Genomic DNA, 21,774 nt, shown 5'->3' with positions numbered 1-21,774 from the left:
AACAAGTCTGTCTTGGAAGTACAGCCAGAGCGCTCCTTGGAAGCAAAGATGGCGAGACTTTGTCTCGTGTGCTTTGGACATCTTATCCGGAGGGACCAGTCCCTGGAAAAAGATTTATGCTTGCTAAGGTAGAGGGTCAGCGAAAAAGAGGAAGACCCTCAACAAGATGGATTGACACAGTGGCTGCAACAATGGCTTCAAACATAGCAACGATTGTGAGGATGGTGCAGCACCAGGCAGTGTTTCATTCTGTTATACATAGGGTCGCTAGGAGTTGGAACCAACTCGACAGCACCTAATAACACTTGTCCAACTGCAACATGAAGATGCAATTAAATCTAAGTATCTGTGAAAAATGAATGTAATAAAACAATGCCTGCTTTTAAAAACAATGTTTGTTTTTCTTGTGGAGATTTCTGTAAAGGGTTTTTTTTTTTGTTTTTTGTTTTTTAAGGTAAGGCTATAAAATCTAAAAATCACTGAGCAGATCCAGCGTTTGACGTCTCCAGTTTTTACTCGAAATGATGATCTTTTGTCATCACCTCCAGCAGGATTGTTATTTTAGCATCGTGGTCATCATTGCTTGTTTGTATAAGCCAAACAAAAGTATCACACAAACAAAACAGGTTACTTCCATAGCTTTTTCTCCTGCCTGAGGTGCTCTTAAAAGACAGAAAAGGTCTTCTTAAAGCAAATCATGTTCCTTAACTAATTTGTGCTCTATAGGCAGGTGTTCAGTTGGGTGGGTATACCTGATTTTTAAAAAAGAGACAATGCTATCAGCTTTAGGGATGTGTGTTATTTGCATGGTATTGTCTTGCTGATAGAGAAATACTAAGTGATCACTGGCTAATTTCTTAACATTTATAAGCCTCAGTTTCCCATCTGTAAGATGGGAATAATAATAGCGTCTTCTTCCTGGTGTTTAAAGATTAAATGAAATCAAGCATGTAAAGTGCTTAAAACAGTGCCTGGCATAGTATGTGTTTGATACTGTTTTTAAAATAAAAAGTCAATTGATTTTTAGATAAACTTTAAATAATCTTCTTATGCAGAAGACTTAACAGATGGTTCATATGATGATGTCCTGAATGCTGAACAACTTCAGAAACTCCTTTACCTGCTTGAGTCAACTGAGAATCCTGCAATTATTGAAAGAGCTTTGGTCACTCTGGGTAACAACGCAGCCTTTTCAGCTAACCAAGTAAGTACCCGAGTCCCAGCAAACAAGTTCCTTCCGTTCTTACACACTAGAAGTTATGGTGACCCTGGATAAGGTACTTAACCTCTTGGAGCCTGAACTTCCTTATCTGTAACACGTGACACCTTATACCTACAGCATAATGTTTACTTCTGAAAAGCCAAACATAATAGTATCATGATATGTTAATATGATTCTAGATTCATATGAAATTGGTCAACGGCAACACATTAATAATTAAGTATATCTAATCAACATTTGGAGACCCTGGTGGTGTAGTGGTTAAGAGCTATGGCTGCTAACCAAAAGATCGGCAGTTTGAATCCATGAGGCACTCCTTGGAAACCGTATGGGGCAGTTCTGTTCTGTCCTGTAGGGTTACTATGAGTCGGAATCAACTCGACGGCAACGAGTTTGGTTTTTTGGTTTAATCAACATTTAGCAGTAAGTACTTAAAATTTGGCAGCAACCCTGGTGGTGCAGTGGTTAAGCTCTGATAACTGAAAGGTTGACAGTTCAAATCCACCAGCTGCTCCAAGGGAGAAAGATGTGGCAGTAAGCTTCTCTAAATATTATAGACAGTGCTATCTTGGAAAACCTATTGGACAGTTACTCTGCCCTGTAGGGTCACTGTAAGTTGGAATCAACTCCACAGCAATGGGTAACGTTTAACTATGTGCTTTAAATTGTATATTGGACTGATGAATATGTTTAGTTAATGCTGACATTGCAACCACAGGTTGAAGATGTTACTAAATTGTTTTTTATATATACATAATTGTTGATATGTTTCATATATAATGTCAAGGAAACTATGGTATCTAGAATTTTCTGATGGTTTTTAAATATAACTTAAAATTTTCCAAAAAGATGATCAAACTTTAATGTGCATAAAAATTATCATAACTAGGAACTTATTAAAAGTGCAGATTCCTGAGCCGCTTTCCCAAAGTTTCTAGTTTAATAGGTAAGGCCTAGGGATCTGAATTTCTAACAAGCACTCTGATATTTCTGATGCTGGTGGTCCCTGGACCACGCTTTGACAACCACTAAACCAAAAAAAAACCCAATGCCATCGAGCCGATTCCAACTCATAGTGACCCTATAGGACAGAGTAGAACTGCCCCCATAGGGTTTCAAACGAGCGGCGTGGATTTGAACTGCCGACCTTTCAGATAGCAGCCAAGCTCTTAACCACAGCTTCTTGTTGTTAGGTGCCATCGAGTCACTTTTGACTCATAGCGACCCTGTATATAACAGAACGCAACACTGCCCAGTCCTGTGCCATCCTCATGATCATTCTTATGCTTGAGCCCATTGTTGCAACCACTGTGTCCGTCAATATCATCGAGGGTCTTCCTCTTTTTCACTGACCCTCTACCTTAGCACGCATGAAGTCTTTCTCCAGGGACTGATCCCTCCTGATAACATGTCCAGAGTAGATGGAGGAAGCCTCGTCATTCTTGCTTCCAAGGAGCCCTTTGGCTGTACTTCCAAGACAAACTTGTTCATTCTTCCACAAGTCCCTGGTATATCCAGTATTCTTCGCCAACACCGTAATTCAAAGGCATCAATTCTTTGGTCTTCCTTATACCCGGAGTTTCCCAAATTTACTTAACCATGCAATTCCCTTTTATTATGGAATATCTCTTAACATCTTGAGGAACTAGTGTTCCAAAGAATACATCTTAACGAAACATTACTTTGGTATTATAAATCATAATACTTTTCAAAGTTTGTCTCTAATAGAGAAGTTAATTTATTTCAAAACAAAATAATTTTGTTTGTGAATTGCTTTAAGATCATTACATTAGCTCTGCAAATCTTTTTATTGTATATCTCCATGCTACAGTTTAAAGAATTATATATCTTAATTTTATGTTCAGTTAATTTCCTTTACTTATAAAATTGTGGATAGTAAAAGAAAAACAAATTACAGATTATAATTGTATATGGGAAAGGTATTTCCAAAGTTATTCATTTTTTAATTTGTGGATGCAAAGAATTCAAGGTAAGGGAGTGCATATTGAAGTCATAGTCCTTTTTTCTCCCTCTTAGGCCATTATTCGTGAATTGGGTGGTATTCCAATTGTTGGGAACATGATTGACAGTCCCAACCACAGTATTAAAGAGAAAGCTTTAAATGCACTGAATAACCTGAGTGTGAATGTTGAAAATCAAGACATCATAAAGGTAAGTTATCTGAAAACACAAATGTGTAAGATGTACTGTAGATGAAAGAAAATTACAGAAAAGTGGTTTTGGAACTTTAGTGGACTATTATTTTTAACTTTACGGCTCAGAATTAATCTCTAGAAGAATGGAGGATGAGGGACATGAACCAGGAATAAGAGATGCATAGGACTTGTGAAGTTGGGGATCAGTTTAATCCAAAATGTGGTAAAGGAGCCAGCCCAGAACCAGATAACGTAAACAGAAAAAGACACAATAAATTAGGAAATTGTGTTCATTTAGTTCAAGTTGGTATTTATTGAGTTCCTGCTCTGTGCTAGGGAGTATAGAAATGAACGTGATACAACTGTTGCCAAGAAAGCTAGGAGGGATAAGGCAAACTCATTAATAGTTGTTATTTAAGGTGGAATTAGCTTTAAGGTGGAACAAGCTTTAAGGAAAAGTATAAGATGTTGAGGACATAGAAAGGAAAGATCCCATCCAGAATTGTCTGTGTAAAACGTGAAGTCTGACCTGGGTTTGAGAATGTCTAAGATTTCTACAAGTAGAGTTGAGGAAAGAGGGAATTCCAGTGGGAAGAAACAAGGTAAGGTAGGCACCATTCCAAGAATAACTGAGCTGGACCATCTAGCAATCTTGCTACTAGAATTACAATGGTGAAAAGATTTAAAGATAAAAAGGATGTAGATGCTTAACACATTTTGGAAAAGCTTTGAAAGACACCACTACGTTATGGAAATATACGACTTAAGAGAGGTAAGAAAATGCCATTTTTTTAAGGATGGCTGTTTAATGAAATTGTGACCAAGAGAGCTAGTTAGTTTATGAAAGTCATTTAGATCTTGAAACCAGATTACAAGTTTATGTCACTGAGTTATACATATATAAAAAATTTTTTTAAATGGCAACCGTTATATATATATTTACCACAATTTAAAAAAAAAAAGTTTAAACAGCAACCATAGAAGACCAGGAGTGGCAATACTAATCTCAGATAAAATAGACTTTAAGGTAAAATCCATCATAAAAGATAGGAAGGACATTATATAATGATTAAAGTCCACCATGAAGACATAATCATAATAAACATTTACACCCAACAGCAGGGCTCCAAAATACATAAAACAGACTCTAGCAGCACTGAAAAGAGAAACTGACAGTTCCACAATAATAGTAGCGGACTTCAACACACTACTCAGAAACTGACAGTTCCACAATAATAGTAGCAGACTTCAACACACTACTCTCAGTAAAGGACAGAACATCTAGAAAGAAACTCAGCAAAGATACAGATCTTAAGGCCACAATCAACCATCTTGACCTCATAGCCATATATAGGATGCTACCCAACAGCAACAAAGTATACATTCTTTTCCAGTGCACATGGAACACTCTCCAGAATAGACCACATCTTAAGCCACAAAACAGTTTTCAACAAAATCCAACACATTGAGAAAATACAAAGCATCTTCTTGGATCACAACACCATAGAAGTAGAAATTAGTAACAGGAGGAGCCAGGGAAAAAAATCAAATACATGAAAACTGAATAACACCTTGTTTAAAAACCACTGGGTAATAGAAGAAATCAAAGATGGAATCAAAAAATTCCTGGAATCAAACGAGAATGAAAACACATCATACCAAAACCTTTGAGACGCAGCAAAGGCAGTGCTTAGAGGTCAGGTTATAGCAATAGATGCACACATCAAAAAAGAAGAAAGGGACGAAATCAAAACATTAGCCCTACAACTCACACAAATAGAGAACAGCCAAATAAGCCCACAACCACCAGAAGAAAGGAAATAATAAAGATCAGAGCAAAAGTAAATGATAATAGAGAATATAAGAACAATAGAAAGAATCAACAAAAACAAAAGTTGGTTCTTCAGAAGGATCAACAAAACCAACAGGCCATTGGCCAAACTGACAAAAACAGGAAAGGAAACAAATAACCCGAATTTTAAGAACTGCAATGGGGGACGTTAAAACAGACCCAACTGAAATAAAAAGGATCTTAACAGAGCACTATGAAAAAGTACTCCAACAAATTTGAAAACCTAGAGGAAATGAACAAATTTCTAGAAACACACTATCTACCTAAAGTAACACAAACCAAGGTAGAAAATCTGAACAGAGAAGAGAAAAAGTAATTTTAAAAACTCCCAACAAAAAAAAAAGCCCTGGCCCAGATGGCTTCGCTGGAGAATTCTACCAAACATTCAGAGAAGAGCTTACACCAGTACTACTCAAACTATTTCAGAGCATAGAAAAGGAAGGGATACTTCTGAATCCGTTCTCTGAAGCTAGCGTAACCCTGATACCAAAATCGGCAAAGACACCACAAAAAAAGAAAATTACAGATCAGTATTTCTCGTGAATATGGATGCAAAAATTCTCAACAAAATTTTAGCCAATAGAATTCAGCATCGTATAAAAAATGTAATACACTGTGACCAAGTGGGGTTCATAACAGCTATGCAGGATGATTCAACATTAGAAAACCAGTCAACGTAATCCACCACATAAATAGAACAAAAGAATCCCATGATCATTTTAGTCATTGCAGAAAAGTCATTTGATAAAGTCCAACACCCATTTCTGATAAAAACTCTCAATAAGATAGAAATAGACGGGAAATTCTTCAGCATAATAAAGGGCATCTTTACAAAACTAACAGCCAGCATTATTCTCAACAGAGAGAGGCTGAAAACATTCCCTTGAGAACAAGAACAAGACAAGAATGCCTTTTATCACCACTCCTATTTAACATTGTGCTGGAAGTTCTAGCTAGAGCAGTAAGGCAAGAAAAAGAAATAAAGGGCATCCAAACTGTTAAGAAAGAAGTAAAACTCTATATTCGCGGGTGATATGATAAACTAGACATAGAGAACCCTAAAGACTCCACAAAAAAAACTACAAGAACTAATAGATTCAGCAGAGTAGCAGGATATAAGAGAAACATACAAAAATCAGTTGGATTCCTGTACACCAATAAAGAGAACTACAAAAAGGAAATCAGGAAAGCAATACCATTTATATAGCCCCTAAAAAAAAAAAATACTTAGGAGTAACTCTAACCAGGGATGTAAAAGACCTATACAAAGAAAACTACAAAACACTACTGCAGGAAACCAAAAGAGACCTACATAAATGGAAAAACATAACCGTGTTCATGGATAGGTAGACTCAACATTGTGAAAATGTCAGTTCTCATTAAAGCAACCTACAAATACAGTGCAATCTCGATCCAAATACCAACAGCGTTCTTTAACAAGATGGAAAAATGAATCATTAACTTTATATGGAAAGGAAAGAGGCCCTGGATAAGTAAAGCATTATTGAAGAAAAGGAACAAAGTAGGAGGCTTCATAGCACCTGACCTCAGAACTTACTACACAACTACGGTAGTCAAAACAGCCTGGCACTGGTACAACGACAGACACATTGACCAATGGAACAGAATCAAGAACCCAGATGGAAATCCTTATGGTCGTCTGATCTTTGACAAAGGCCCAAAGTCTGTTAAATGGGGAAAGCCGTCTTTTTAACAAATGTTGGCTGGCAAAACTGGATGCCCATCTGTAAAAGAAACAGGACCCACACCTCACACCACACACAAAAACTAATTCAAAATGGATCAAAGACCTAAATATAAAAACAAAAACTATAAAAATCATGGGAAAAAAATTAGGGACAACACTAGGTACCCTAATATGTGGCATAAACAGCATACAAACCATAATTATCAATACACAAACACCAGAAGATAAGCTAGATAAATGGGATTTCCTAAAAATTAAACACTTATGCACATCAAAAGACTTCACCAAAAGAGTAAAAAGAGAACCTACAGACTGGGAAAAAAATTTTGGCTATGACATACCTGACAAAGGTCTAATCTCTAAAATCTATAGGAAATTCCAACATCTCTACAATGAAAAAAATAATCCAGTTGAAAAATTTGCAAAAGATATGAACAGACACTTCATCAAAGAAGACATTCAGGTGGCTAACAGACAAATGAAGAAATGCTCACGATCACTAGCCTTTAGAGAAATGCAAATCAAAACTACAGTGAGATACCATCTCACCCCAACATTACTGGCATGAATCAAAAAAACAGAAAATAACAAATGTTGGAGAGGTTGCAAGGAGATTGGAACTCTTATGCATTGCTAGTGAGAATGCAAAATGGCACTAACATTTTGGAGAACAATATGATACTTCCTTGAGAAGCTAGAAATAGATACGATGCAGCAATCCCACTCGTAGGAATATATCCTGGAGAAGTAAGTGCCATCACACGAATAGACATATAAACGCATGTTCATTGCAGCATTATTCACAGTAGCAAAAAAATGGAAACAACCTAAGTGCCTATCAACAGATGAGTGGATAAACGACGGTACATAAACACAATGGAATACTATGCGACAATAAAGAACAATGATGAATCTGTGAAACATCTCACAACATGAATGAATCTGGAGGGCATTATGCTGAGTGAAATAAGTCAGTCACAAAAGGACAAAAGTATTTCGTACTGTATTGTAAAAACTCATGAAAAAGTTTACACACAAAGAAACAATAGATAAGAAGTAACTTTGGTGAGGGGTAAGACAGTGCACGATACTGGGGAAGTCAGCACAGTTTGACCAAGGTAAGGTCATGGAAGCTCCATAGACACACGCAAACTCCCTTAGGGACCAAATTATTAGTCTGAGGGCTATGGGGACCATGGTTTCGAGGGACATCTAGCTCAAATGGTATAATGTAGTTTATAAAGACAATGTTCTACATCCTACTTTGGTCAGTAGCGTTTGGGGTTTTAAAAGCTTGTGAGCACCCATCTCAGATACTCTACTGGTCTCACCCCTTCTGGAGCAAGGGAAAATAAAGAAAACCAAAGACACAAGGGAAAGATTCGTCCAGAGTACTAATGGACTACAACTACCACAGTCTCCACCAGAGTGAGTCCCCACAAGTGGATGGTGCCTGGCTACCACCACTGACTGCTCTGACAGGGATCACAATAGAGGGTCGCATACAGAGCTGGAGCAGAATGCAGAACAAAATTCTAACACAAAAAAAAGACCAGACTTACCGGCCTGACCGGGACTGGAGAAACCCCGAGGAGTATGGCCCCCGGACACTCTTTTAGCTCAGTAATGAAGTCACTGTGGAGGTTCACCTTTTAGCCAAAGATTAGACAGGCCCATAAAACAAAACAAGACTATAGGGGCACACCAGCCCAAAGGCAAGGACTAGAAGGCAGGAGGGGACAGAAAAGCTGGTTTAGGGAACCGAGTCTCAAGAAGGGAGAGTACTGACATGTCATGGCGTTGTTAACCAATGTCATAAAACAGTATATGTACTAACTGTTTTTAAAAAAAAGACCAGACTTATGCTCTGACAGAGACTGGAGAAACCCTTTTAACTCCGTATTGAAGTCATTCCTGAGGTTCAGCCTTCAGCCAAAGATTAGACAGGTCTGTAGGGCCAGCAGTTACGCACATGAGGGACGTGCTTCATAGGTGAATTATGTGTACAAGACTAATGGGCACAGCAGCCCAAAAGCAAAGACGAGAAGGCAGGAAGGGACAGGAAAACTGGACGAATGGAAATAGGGAACCTGGGGTGGAGAATGGGAGAGTGCTGACACATTGTGGGGTTGGCAACCAGTGTAGAAAAAATTTGTGTATTAACTGTTTAATGAGAAACTAATTTGCTGTGTTAATTTTCACCTAAATCACAATGAAAAAAAGAGAAGTTTAATCTCTCTTTGTTTTACAGTCATTATTTTAGTTCTGCGACAACATGGATACATTTAGGGATTAAAAAAAGAAATTAGTTATGGCTTATGGGACAATTGGTAATTTTACACTTCATATTGGGACAAATTTTTTGTTAGTTAAAACTTTTGATGGAATTCACATTTAGTTTGGTGAACACTGTTTATCTATGGAACATAATTTTTCCAAGCTGAAAAGATCGTGACCAGACGTAGATAGTAGAGGTTTCAGGAAACTGTTATACTGGGTTAGTTGTATATGAAATAGAAATACTACTGGCATCACATTACTTTGTGCCAGTGGTGGTTAACCTAACAACAACGGTAAATAAAAAGAATCTTAGGCCAAATATAGTTTTGCCTCTGCTTACTTTTGATAGAGCTAACTGTAAAGAAAAATTCTGTTTCAATTTGCCCCTTGCTTTTTACTTCGAACATGACAATACCTCTCTGAACCCGACCGTTAAGGTATTTACCATCATACAGAATGGCCTCACAGATCTTCCCCCTTGACCTGGTGTGCCCAGACCAGTTGAAACAGAAGGGTAAACTGATTAGGAGGCCCCAGAAAGTGAGAGGCCACCAGTGAGAAGAACTAGATTTCTGCAGGCCAACAATTCTCCCCCACCAGCTGGCTGACTTTGGGCAGAGCATCTGCGCTTCTGGACTTTAAAGTTCTCATTTGTAATAGCACCCACCTCATACAGTTGTGTTAAGGATTAAATGAGGTATGTTTGTAAAATGCTCGGCACAGTGTCTGGCATTAACAAAAGTAGCTTAAAAAAAAGTCACCAACATTTGAAGGCCAGATAAAAATGTCGTGTTTTCTGAGAAGCTAGTTCCATCTTAAGAACAGTCACGGTTCAGTGGTAGAATTTTGGAGATTTCTAAGATGCTTGCTTTTCTTTCTCCTGTCTTCAGATATACATTAGTCAAGTCTGTGAGGATGTCCTCTCAGATCCCCTGAACTCTGCTGTGCAAATGGCCGGACTGAGATTATTAACAAACATGACTGTCACCAGTGACCACCAGCATATGTTTAACAGTTACATGACAGACTTTTTCCATGTGTTACTTACTGGAAATGGAAACACCAAGGTATGAAGCAGTTATTACTTAAAGTACAAAAAGCTATTGCATCAAACTTATTATGATTGAAACTGAATTTCCAGGTCACCTATCTTAAGTTGATGTCCTTCAAAAAGGAGGAAGTTTACTGATGGAGCAGTAGAACGGATTGCAGAACTCAAATTCTAGTAAGAAGACCAGACTTAATGGTCTGACTGAGACTGGAGGTGCCCCGGAAAGCATGGCCCCTGGTCTATCACCCCAGAACTGAAACAATTTCTGAGGTCAACTCTTCAGGCAGGGATTGGACTGGACTGTGGGACATAAAGTGATACTTGTGAAGAATGTGCCTCTTAGTCAAGTAGATACAAGAGACCAAAGGGGTGGCTTCTGTCCAGAGGTGAGATGGGAAGGCAGAGTTAGGAGCTGGTTGAATGTTCATGGGGCATCAGGGGCGGAGGGGAGGAGTGTGCTGTCGCAGAAGGGGGTGAGCGGTTGGGGTCTCATAACAATGTATGTAAAAAAGTTACAAAAAATTCTGTATGGGAGACGGACTTGAAACGTAAATTTCATTTAATTACAACAATAAAAAAAAAAAAGAAGTTTAGTCGAGGTTTATTAAAACCCTCACATGGGCTTAAGAAAGTATTTTTTTTCCTCCTAAAAGTGAATTATAATGTTAACTTATGGAAATCATCGATTATTTCACTTATCGTTAAATTGAAGTTCATTTGGTTTTCTGTGAATCAGTTTCTCTTTTACTGAAGTGAAGTAGCTAGCCTTTTTTGCCCTGCCAGATATAGGAATAATGTGATTAAAACGAGTCTTCGAGTGATGTTATTATTGTTGTTGTTGATTGCTGTTGAGTCAGCTCCAACTCATGGTGACCCCATGTATAACAGAACAAAACATTCCTCAGTCCTGTGCTGTCTTTGATCATTGGTATTAGAATTGGGCCATTGGCATGAATTGGTATGAGTTGCTTTGAGTAATAGGGCTGATTTAATTGAAATTTTCCCTTACCTCAGGATTAACAAAACCTTTTTTTTTTTCTCTGATGTAGCCATTATTTGTTAAAAATCTTTCTAAAACCACTTTTGCACTTCAGTGAATGGAGTGTATTAAATACGTGAAGGATCTCTCAATGTCTTTGAATAGTCATCCTGAATGTTCTTTGTCCAGTTACATAGATGTAAGAGATGTCAGAGATTGAGCTGGATTAGTGGGGATCTCAGGAAACACTATGAAAGTTCCTTAAATAATCCCCCATGCCCCCATATTAGTGCATGTTTTCATCAATTGCCACTTTAAAAAGAAGGCATAAAAAGAATGTAGATTAAGTAAAGATTCTGATTAGTTGGGTTCCTTATTATTTAAGATTTTACTGTATTGGTCTGTGTTCTCTGCCACAGTTAAGAGAGAAAAATGCATGAGCATTTTAGAAGGACTAAATGTTAAGCTGTACTCCAAATATTTGACATCGCTGGAGATATTTCTGAGGTTATTAAGGTGTGATTGCAGGAGAGCCTCACTGTAGTACAGGTGTTGTTATTTGGACTTGCCACATTTCTAGTTGTTAGGTGCCGTCGAGTCAGTTCCAACTCATAGTGACCCCGGGTACAACAGAAAAAAACACTGCCTGGTCCTGCACCATCCTCATAATCGTTGCTATGTTTGAGCCCATTGTTGGAGCCACTGTGTGAGTCCATCTCATTGAAGGTCTTCCTCTTTTTCGCTGACCCTCTACTTTACCAACTATGATGTCCTTCTCCAGGGACTGGTCCCTCCTGATAACATGTCCAAAGTACGTGAGAAAAAAATCTTACCATGCTTCTACAGAGCATTCTGGCTGTACTTCTTCCAAGACAGATTTGTTCGTTCTTTTGGCAGTCCGTGGTACATTCAGTATTCTTTGCCACCACCATAATTGAAAGGCATCAATTCTTTTTTGGTCTTCCTTATTTATTGTCCAGCTTTTGCATGCATACAAGGCAATTGAAAATACCACAACTTGGGTCTGGTGCACCTGAATCATCAAAGTTACATCTTTGCTTTTTAACTTTAATCTTTTGCTTCACATTTGCCCAACACAATTATGTCATTTGATTTCGACTGCTGCTTCCAGTGAACGTTGATTGTAGATCCAAGTAAAATGAAATTTTTGACAGCTTCAGTATTTTCTCCATTTATCATGCATGATGTTGCTTATTGGTCCAGTTGTGAAGATTTGTCTTCTTTATGTTGAGGTGCAATCCATATGGAAGGCTGTAGTCCTTGATCTTCATCAGTAAGTGCTTCAAGTCCTCTTCACTTTCAGCAAGCAAGGTTGTGTCATCTGCATATTACAGGTTGTCAGTGAGTCTTTCACCAGTCCTGATGCTGGGTTCTTCATATAGTCCAGCTTCTCGGGTTATTTGCTCAGCATACAGATTGAATAAGTATGGTGAAAGGATACAACCCTGATGCACACCTTTTCTGATTTTAAACCATGCAGTATCCCCTAGTTCTGTTTGAACAACTGCCTCTTGGTCTATGTACAGGCTCTGCATGAGCACGTTTAAGCGTTCTGGGATTCCCATTCTTTGCAATGTTATCCATAATCTGTTACGATCCACACAGTCGAATGCCTTTGCGTAGTCAATAAAACACAGGTAAGCATCTTTCTGCTATTCTGTGTTTACAGCCAAGATCCATCTGACATCAGCCATGATATCTCTTGTTCCACGTCCCTTCTGAATCTGGCTTGAATTTCTATCAGTTCTCTTTTGATGTACTACTGCAACCATTTTTAAATTACCTTCAGCAAAATCCTACTTGCATGTGATATTAATGGTATTATTTATTTGGATCTGGTCCCAGACATACCCAAAGATGTTCAAAATTAAATGTAATAAATAGTAACTTGTCTTACAGCAATGTTGCTCCATCCACGGGCAATTTCCGACATGCAGACACCCATCAACATCCTTCTCTCCCCAGTGGAGCAGGATAACTTCGAGCCCCTGAAGCCCAAATGGCAACTCCCTCGCCTCTTTCCCCCACAGCATTGCCACTGTAGAAAAAATCTCTTCACTACCTGCCCCTGAAGCAACTTTGCCTAAAAGTTTAGGAGACATGCTAAGTTCAGAGTCTGGCCTTTGTATATTATCTGTCTCAGTTATGGTTTATGTTTTAATACATTTCATGACTTTTAAAAAGGTGACTCGTCATGATAGTATGTTCTATTTTTTTTTGTATTTTATTTTTCCACAGTATTGCCCAGTACATTATTTCTGGGATAAAGAATTTGCTTTTGTGGTCTGCCTGGGAGTCTGAGCACCAATTAGAACATTGTCCATAAAAATTAGTTTAAAATTCAACTTGTAAATAAACTTTTGAATAGTAATCCGTTTGTGAGTTGAAAGTTGTATCTTGTTTTATATATTTTCTTAGTAAATAACCACCAAAATGACTTTTTACAAATCTTATTTTGCTTTAAGGCAGTGATCTCACTGTACTGCAGTAACCTTTAGCATACACCACTGATTCATAAGTAAATATAAATAGTGAAGGTTAAATCAACCTTGGGCTTGCTATATCTGTAACAAGAGCAAATAAAATTAATGGCTTAAAATAAATGTCCTGTAGTCACCACAAGATGGCACATGTGACAACAGAAAAAAAGCAGTGGACTTAATATGATTTCAAACCAAAATACATAATTTGTTTAATCTGTAGTTGTATTCGAACTTTATATATATTTTCTCATGTTTCACCGTCTTCTACAGAGTATACCGTCCAGTTGCCATTGAGTCACCTTCACCTCATGGCAACCCCTTGCATGTTGATGTAGAACTGTGCTCCATAGGGTTTTCGATGGCTGATTTTTTTTTTCACAAGTAGATCATGAGGCCTTTCTAATGAGGCATCTCTGGATAGACTTGAACCTCCAACCTTCTGGTTAGCAGCCAAGTGCATTAACTGTACCACCCAAGGATTCTCAACGATTCACCCTAACCCACTAAAAACAAAGGGGCCATGTTGTTACTTATTTAGTCTTGGTATCTAAACTGTTCCGAAATTGCATACTTTAAGTAGAAATAAACTGAGCTTTGAGAGATTTCCTTTTTTCCCCCTTAAATAACACTGCTCTGTGGTAAGCGCTCTGAGAGTGGTGTGCCAAGTGCTGTGAGAGACAGAGCACGCCTGACGACCTATGTGAGATGAATTGAAAACGTTTCATGGGAAAAGAGAATTGGAGCCAAGCCTTGAAGCAAGGGCAAGACTTTAAAAAGTAGAAATGCTGAGAGGATAGCATGCTAGGGAGAGAAAGTTCATGCCTGTTGGTCTGAAATAAACTAATATTCTTCTTATTTCAGGTTCAAGTTTTGAAACTGCTTTTGAATTTGTCTGAAAACCCAGCCATGGCAGAAGGACTGTTCGGTGCCCAAGTAAATAGCTTACATATTTGTTTTGCAAATATACAGATTTGGACCTATGGATAGATCTAGAAAGATTTCTCCTAAAATGTTAACAGGGGTTATTTCTGAGGAGCAATATTAAAGGTGTTTTTTCTTTCTGCATATGTAAATTTCCTATAAATGAACATATATTACTTTTATTTTTCGTTTTTAAAAATTCTTCCTAACAAAAATAAACCTTTTCTTTCTCTACCAAATTTTGGACACACTTATGTCATCACATCATTTACACCTGACCTTTTTTGTTCGTATATTATCTCAGACATCCACCAGTATTTACTGAGTACCCAGTATGTGCCAGACGCTGTGCTGAATTCTGGGATATGTATGAATATGACATGACATGGTGCTTGTCCTCATGAACCTTACAGTCTGGTGGAAAAGACAGACCTGACAAAAATATGTAAGAAACAAATGAGATAATGAAAAGCTGTGAGAAGTGTTTTGAAGGAAGCAGAGATGGTGCTGAGGTGGAATGGACCTCTGCTCCTGCAGAAAAGGGACCCTGTTGAATTCACCTTCACATCCCTGCCCCCCAGCCCTGTGCCCCAGTGAACACGTGCAGTAAATGTTCAGTGAATTAGTAAGTTCCCATGAAAACTGCATGATGGATCTTAAAAAGGAAATGGATGTTTTTCCATATGTCCACATTACAGGATTCTAAGTGCATAGTAATTTTTAGCTAAAATGAAAAACCTTTTTTCTATTACTGCACAATGTAGGGGTACCTAGGAGTTTACACTGTAGACTGTGCTATCTTAGGGATAATATTCTATGACAAGATTGTAAAATACAAAATGTTTGATGCAGTTTTACAATGAAAATATACACAGAAAAGTGTTTTCATGTATTAACAATACTCACTGTGTTCTATTTCAGGTGGATTCATCGTTCCTTTCCCTTTATGATGGCCACGTAGCAAAGGAGATTCTTCTTCGAGTACTCACACTATTTCAGAATTTAAATAACTATGTCAAAAAGGATGGCCATTTAGTTAATAGGTCTACTTCCACCTTTCATAAAGGTTCCTTGTTTTCTCTGTTATATGGACAAGAATGTGCCCAGAAAATGAGAGCTTTAGTTCATCACCCTGATGTGGATGTGAAGGAAAAAGTTGTAATAATAACGTAATTCCGATTGGCCATGTTTCCAGAGAGTAATGCAGTCTGGAAGTAATACACATTATCAATTTATACATTTTCCTTATAAAGCAAAGGGAGTCTTTCAGCTGTTGAATTTAAACAGTAAATACCATGTTTCATCATTAACATAGCTATAACTTGGCCATGGTCTCCAAGTTTATTTTGATCATTTTATTGATACCAAATGAATATTAGTGCTTCTACTGAAAACATTTATTTCTTTCGATTTTTGTCTAGAGATATTTTAGTTATTTCCTCTATATGAAGTGACAGTGACTTTTTTATGTATAAACTGCCCTTCTGCCTTTTGCAGTGATTTGCAGCTAAGAGGGCGACCCCTAAGAGGTGCAGAGTAGAGCTGTTCCATAGGGTTTTCAAGGCTGTGACCTTTCAGAAGCAGATCCCCAGGCTGTCTTCAGAGGCACCTCTGGGTGGGTTTGAACCGCCAGCCTCTTGGCTAGTAGATGAGCACTGAACCATATGTGCTACCCAGGGACTCTAAGAGGACCGTAGTATGTCATTAACTGCATTGTTTTAGAACTGCCATGGGGATGGCACTGTTCTTTTAGTAGTGATCAGATCCTGAGTCCTCAAGCCCAGCTACCAACTCAGCCATTCTGCTTTAAGAAATCTATTCCAGTCGTTTGTGCTTCTCGTCAATGAAAAATGTAAACTTTTAGGAGAAAATATTTCCTAGTGCTTGCCCACTCCCATTTAGTATGTCAGTATGTAAAGATTTTATGCATAAAATACCAGGATTGATCAAAATGTCTACCCATAGGCAGTTGAGTAAATCAGTTATCCTGTCTTTAAAAGAATGAAGTAGCTCTGATGTGCTGATGTGGAAAGATAGCCATGAAATAGTTGTTTTCTAAACTACACTGTCAGAAGATGTATAAGGCGATCCTATTTGTTTGTTTAAATGAAAAATACATGTTTATGTGTACACAGAACACTTCCAGAATGATACACAGGCTCTGGGGAGTGGGACTGCAGAGTGGGGAAATGACTTTTCTCTATACACTCTCTTCTGCTGTTTGAATTTTTTAACTATGACCATAAATTTTATAATAATTTTTTAAATAAAGGGGAAAAAACCACAAGGTTATGTTTATTTTCTTCCTTTGATAGTACTTTATTTTATTCATTTCCATTCATATTTTACTTGACTAAAATTATATGAAAATACTTCAGCAATTAACTTTAATATTCTTTTTATATCATAAACTACTATAGCAATTTATTGATGTATTTGAATTCAGCCAGGATTTATGATATTAAATTTCATAACCCCCACCATGCCTAGCAATAAATAAATCCCCTATGCAAGCAAAAACTTTGCTACTCATGTATTTAAGGCAAAGCTTTAGAGTACTTTAAATTTCGTTTGTGAATACATGAATTCAAGACTGTTTCCATAGGAAGTCACAAATCTTCAACAGAAAAATGTGTATTCTTTAAAGTATAAAAAGGTTCAATATTAAGTTGAAACTTCCCAAGGGGCTAGAATAGTAAAGTATACATAATGGCAAAAAATAATATTTTTATATATTGGTGATGGAAACAAGTATTAATTCCCTGGAAGACATTTCTTTATGACTTTTTTTTTTTTTAATCTGCCTTATTTAATGAAAATATGTGTTCAAAATGTGCACACGTTAAAAACCAGAACTGGCCTTCCGTGTGCTTTAGCAGCACTGGGTTCTAAAACTCCATCTCTTTTCCTCTCTCCACATCATTAGTCTGAATGGAATCATTCACATATCACATTTGCTAGGGATCAGAGCATTTGAGTCTGAAATGTCAAAATGCTGAATTCGAAAAAGTAATTTTTAACTATCCAAAAAGAATTACATGGTGGAAATGCACAAGTAGATCCTTAATTTATCAATACACATCATGGCACAGCTTGGCTTTTATTAAGTAGGACTTTTCCAAATATCAAAGAAAATGAAATTGACTTAGAGGATAAGACCCAGACTAGTAAATGATATTACAATGCATCTTAGACTAAATTGAGGCAAGAGAATAGATGTATCTTTAATTTTTTCAAAAATTATCTTTGTTTTCACATAAATCCTTCAAAATGTAACAAGTGAAAAAATGGTAACCCACTTAAACAGGGTCAGGAGATGAAGCCTCATGTACTTTGGACCAGAAGTCTTAATGAATAAAAGGTCAATATAGAAAGAACACGAGTAATAAAAATAAAAGCTTGTGAGAAGGCCTAGAAAATGAGGCAGGTCTAATTAAGTGGAACTAGAACATGACAATTTAAAGTGCTTAAAGATCCTCAGTTAAATGGTACATGTAAGTACAAAAATGTTGAGGCTATTCATGGAGAAGACATAAGATATACTTAGCTTGCTTCATTAAGCGGAGGTAAGAAGTGAATTTTCACAGCATGCAGCAACAAGGAAAATGGTGACTACAAGAATGCTGGCTAGTTTCAGAGCAACATGCCCCAAACTAACCCACCGTAAACCTAACATCTTATTCTTACCTATTTAAATACTCGCTTTGAGTGAAAAGTTCATGCTTGTACAATTTTTTCCTAGAAGTTTATTTTATGGGAAAATTGTGCTTTAATATCCAGAAATCACATTATGTACACACACACTATATACACATGTCCCCCTTGACTGATTTGCTTCTTTGTAGATAAAAATGCTAAATTTAGATAAAGATCATTTACATGTGTCTTGGCTGTTAATCTCCAAAGGCACAAAGTGAGCTAAATTTGTTAGTCTTCACTGTTTAGTGTCCTAATATATATGCTTAAATTTGCAACAGGGACAATACATTATCAAAAGCATTAGCCTATCTTCAGTTTTCAAATTATCTGTATTAGGCAGTAGTATCTTAAGAATTTGTTTTTCTCCCTTATATTTTCAAAGTGCTTTAAGAAAAAAACACTTCATACTGTTCACACTTTTTGGAGGTAGGTCAAAGTTATCCTCTTGTTGCATGTGAGGAAACAGGCACAGTGAGCATAAGCGACTTGTTTCAGGTTACACAGAAAATCCGTAATAAAAGCAGGATTAAAATTCAGATGTAGCGGCTAATGTGGCAAGCACATAACATGCGTAACTGTATCAAACTATAGAGTGCTACCTGCGTAGCATTTAGTGTATAAAGTCTGTTTTGATTATTTTGTGTGAATAAAGGTTTCACTGAGATTTAACGGGTCAGGAAGATAAAATGGGCCTCTATCTAATCCAGCTCCCTCATTTAGGAATGTTGAGATTAATCAAGTGAATAATGTCTGCCGTCGAGTCAGTTCCAACTCTAGCATCCCTAGAGGACTAGGTAAAACTGCCCCATAACGTTTCCAAGGCTGTAATTGTTTTGAGAGCAGATCTGTGAATACAGATCCATTAGACTAAAATTAAGGTCAGATGAATCCCAGAATCACCACATTTTTTACCACTAGTATTCCACACTGGCTTAATAAAAGGGAGAATCATGCTTTGTTAGGTGTCGTGGAATTGATTTCAACTCAGCAAACCCCTATGACAAAGTAGAACTGCCCCAAAGGGTTTTCTAGGCTTTAATCTTTACAGGAGTAGATCACCAGGTCTTTCTCCCGCAGAGCCGCTGGGAGAGTTCAGACCAACAGCCTTTCAGTTAGCAGCTGAGCGGTTAACTATTGCGCCACCAGGGCTCCTTGAATCATGCTTAGGGGTCATTTAATATAAAAATATAAGACATCTGAATCATGTAAAACAATATTTATAAAATGTATCTTATTGATAGACCCAAGAAATAAAAAAGGAGTGTAAGTAGAGAAAATAGAATAAAATATAAAGTGTATGATCTATTAATATTTAAAACCTGCATTTATCTTTGTAAAGTATTTCCTTGTAGCTAATATTTGTGCTTAGCAGATCTTTCAGATTAAAAAAAAGTCTTAAATGATGTTCTTAGAACCACACTCTTTCCCTTCCTCTGGCCAACTCAGGGCTTTTGACTTGGAGGTTGTAGTCGTGCACTAGAATATACTGCCCCCTCTTTTAAAAAAGTCAAGTCTCTAAAAAATAGTAACTTAGCCCAAACCCCTATGTCCCTATGTTTTTATGCTTTAAAAAAATGACTTAACATTTGGCATATATACTAATATTGATACAGCAAGAACTGCCGTGTCTATAAGCATGTGGGAGTAGATTTCATCAATTACTATAATGTGAATATAAGAAACATGTTTATATTAATGTGCAGGCCTCTGAAAAAAACCTAGGTAGATGGTCTTAACTCACTTTGTACAGTGCCCTGAAGAACAGAATATGAATGAGTCTTTAATATCAGTTTTTTCATAACCTCAGAAAATTCTACAACTAAAGCAGAATGCTTTAGTAAAGAAATTTCTATTGCGATGCTTATATCATTGATAGATTTAAAATCCACATTAGCTAATTCATTATTTAAATGATCCACTCACCTTATTTATTTATATAAACTGGTAATCATATTTAAGTAAGCAAGTTATTATACAAGACACGAAACACAATCTTGCAGAAGTTGTTTCCAAATGTAAAAAATCATAATGCTGATGAATTTCTTAGTCTTTTCATTTGTTTCTCAAATTCAAATCAGATGAGACCTTTTCCACTAAAAGCCCTTGTACCCTTATTTATTTGACGTTTTCACTGTCAGTGTTCAGGTATCTTGATTCTCCATGATTCAAGACAAAAAAATCTTCAGTGTTAAGTCCATATCTTTCTAGAGCTTCACACAGTTTCACTCGAGGCTCTAAGTAATGCTGGCATAGAGAAGAAAAAAAATGGAAAAAGATTAATAATACATATACTTGGAGGCTATTTTAAATAAGAGTTTAAAATACCCAACAGACACCTACTTAAAATAATATACTTTCTTTCAACTGAAATATTAGCAAATGAGTCAATCACATTTTCTAACACACATTGAGTCAGTTAAGTCAATAGAAATGTCAGTACTTATCAATCCATCCAAACGCAATGCATGTCAAATCTGGTGCCATCTTAGATTGAACATCATTAGATTCCATGAAATCTGATCATGATTTCACTATATGAAATTTCAGTCTAAATGGAATCAATGCCAGAAATGACAGTAAAGAAAAATGTTATCAACATTTTGAAGAATACAGCAATCTGACAGTATGCGTGTATGTAAGCAAAAGCTAGAGCAAATTTTTCTGGCTGAAGAAAAAGGATATTATCCTCAATCTCTAGCCAAATTTAGACACTGTAGTACACATAATGAGAGGGACCTAGAGAATAGAGATAAAATAGGTGACGTCTCCCGATTTCCCTTTTTCCCTCCTCTTTTCATATCTAAATAAAAAGCGAAGGCAGCACAGAGTATGTATCAGAACGTATTCACCACTCAGATGTTTTCCAAATAAACATGAATAGAATAGCTATTAATAGAGAAATTTAAAAATATGAAAGACAAATCGTTTCATCAGTTATTTCTCTTTTGAGAAGTCATCAGTTCATCAGTTATTTCTCTTTACATTGTATAACAGTTATTTTTTCTTTATTCAGAGAGGTTTTTTCCCTAATTCCAATTATGAAAGTTATAATATGTCAAAGTATTTAGCAGGAATAAAAGTCAAACTGCCTCTCACCTAATCACCAGCGGGAAGTCAGCCTTGCTCCTTCATGCAACAAATATCTTTTGAGCGCCTAAGGTGCATGCCAGACTAGTGAACCAAACAGACAAGACAAAAATACTTTCCTTCATGGAGCTTATATTCTAATACAGAGAAGGACAAGAAATTAATAAATAGTAGTATCTGAGAAGAACTGTGCGGCAGGGGAGCAGAGGTGGAGGTTTAATTAGTCCAGAAAGGCCTCCTGAGAAGGTGTCATTTAGCAGAGACCTGAAGGAGTAGATTGCACAGGGCTCTGGCGGCAACTGTGAGGACTAAGGC

General features: G+C 37.0%; 2 protein-coding genes across 5 annotated transcripts in view; one reads left to right on the top strand and one right to left on the bottom strand.

The window, feature by feature from the left end:
- The first annotated feature begins 244 nt into the window (after positions 1 to 244).
- ARMC10 (armadillo repeat containing 10) lies at positions 245 to 17,591 on the top strand. The gene is made up of 5 exons (XM_023725520.1): positions 245 to 1,204; positions 3,260 to 3,394; positions 10,109 to 10,285; positions 14,614 to 14,685; positions 15,595 to 17,591. Exons 2-5 carry the CDS (start codon positions 3,302 to 3,304, stop codon positions 15,844 to 15,846), a joined length of 594 nt encoding a protein of 197 aa, XP_023581288.1. The 5' UTR covers positions 245 to 1,204; positions 3,260 to 3,301; the 3' UTR covers positions 15,847 to 17,591.
- Positions 17,592 to 19,576: 1,985 nt separating this feature from the next.
- The window catches only part of NAPEPLD (N-acyl phosphatidylethanolamine phospholipase D), a 46,677-nt gene continuing 44,479 nt past the window's right edge, over positions 19,577 to 21,774 (bottom strand). For all 4 annotated transcript variants that reach the window (XM_023725517.1, XM_023725516.1, XM_004390723.2 and 1 more), the window contains one exon: positions 19,577 to 20,616. In XM_023725517.1, coding sequence (XP_023581285.1) covers positions 20,488 to 20,616 — 129 coding nt within the window. In that variant the 3' untranslated portion in view covers positions 19,577 to 20,487. The remainder of the gene's footprint in view (positions 20,617 to 21,774) is intronic.

The sequence above is a fragment of the Trichechus manatus genome, unplaced genomic scaffold (genome assembly GCF_000243295.1).
Source record: "Trichechus manatus latirostris isolate Lorelei unplaced genomic scaffold, TriManLat1.0 scaffold00326, whole genome shotgun sequence".
Classification (NCBI taxonomy): Eukaryota; Metazoa; Chordata; class Mammalia; order Sirenia; family Trichechidae; genus Trichechus; species Trichechus manatus.
Note: the sequence above shows the minus strand (reverse complement) of the source record. Positions and strands in the feature narration are given on the sequence as shown.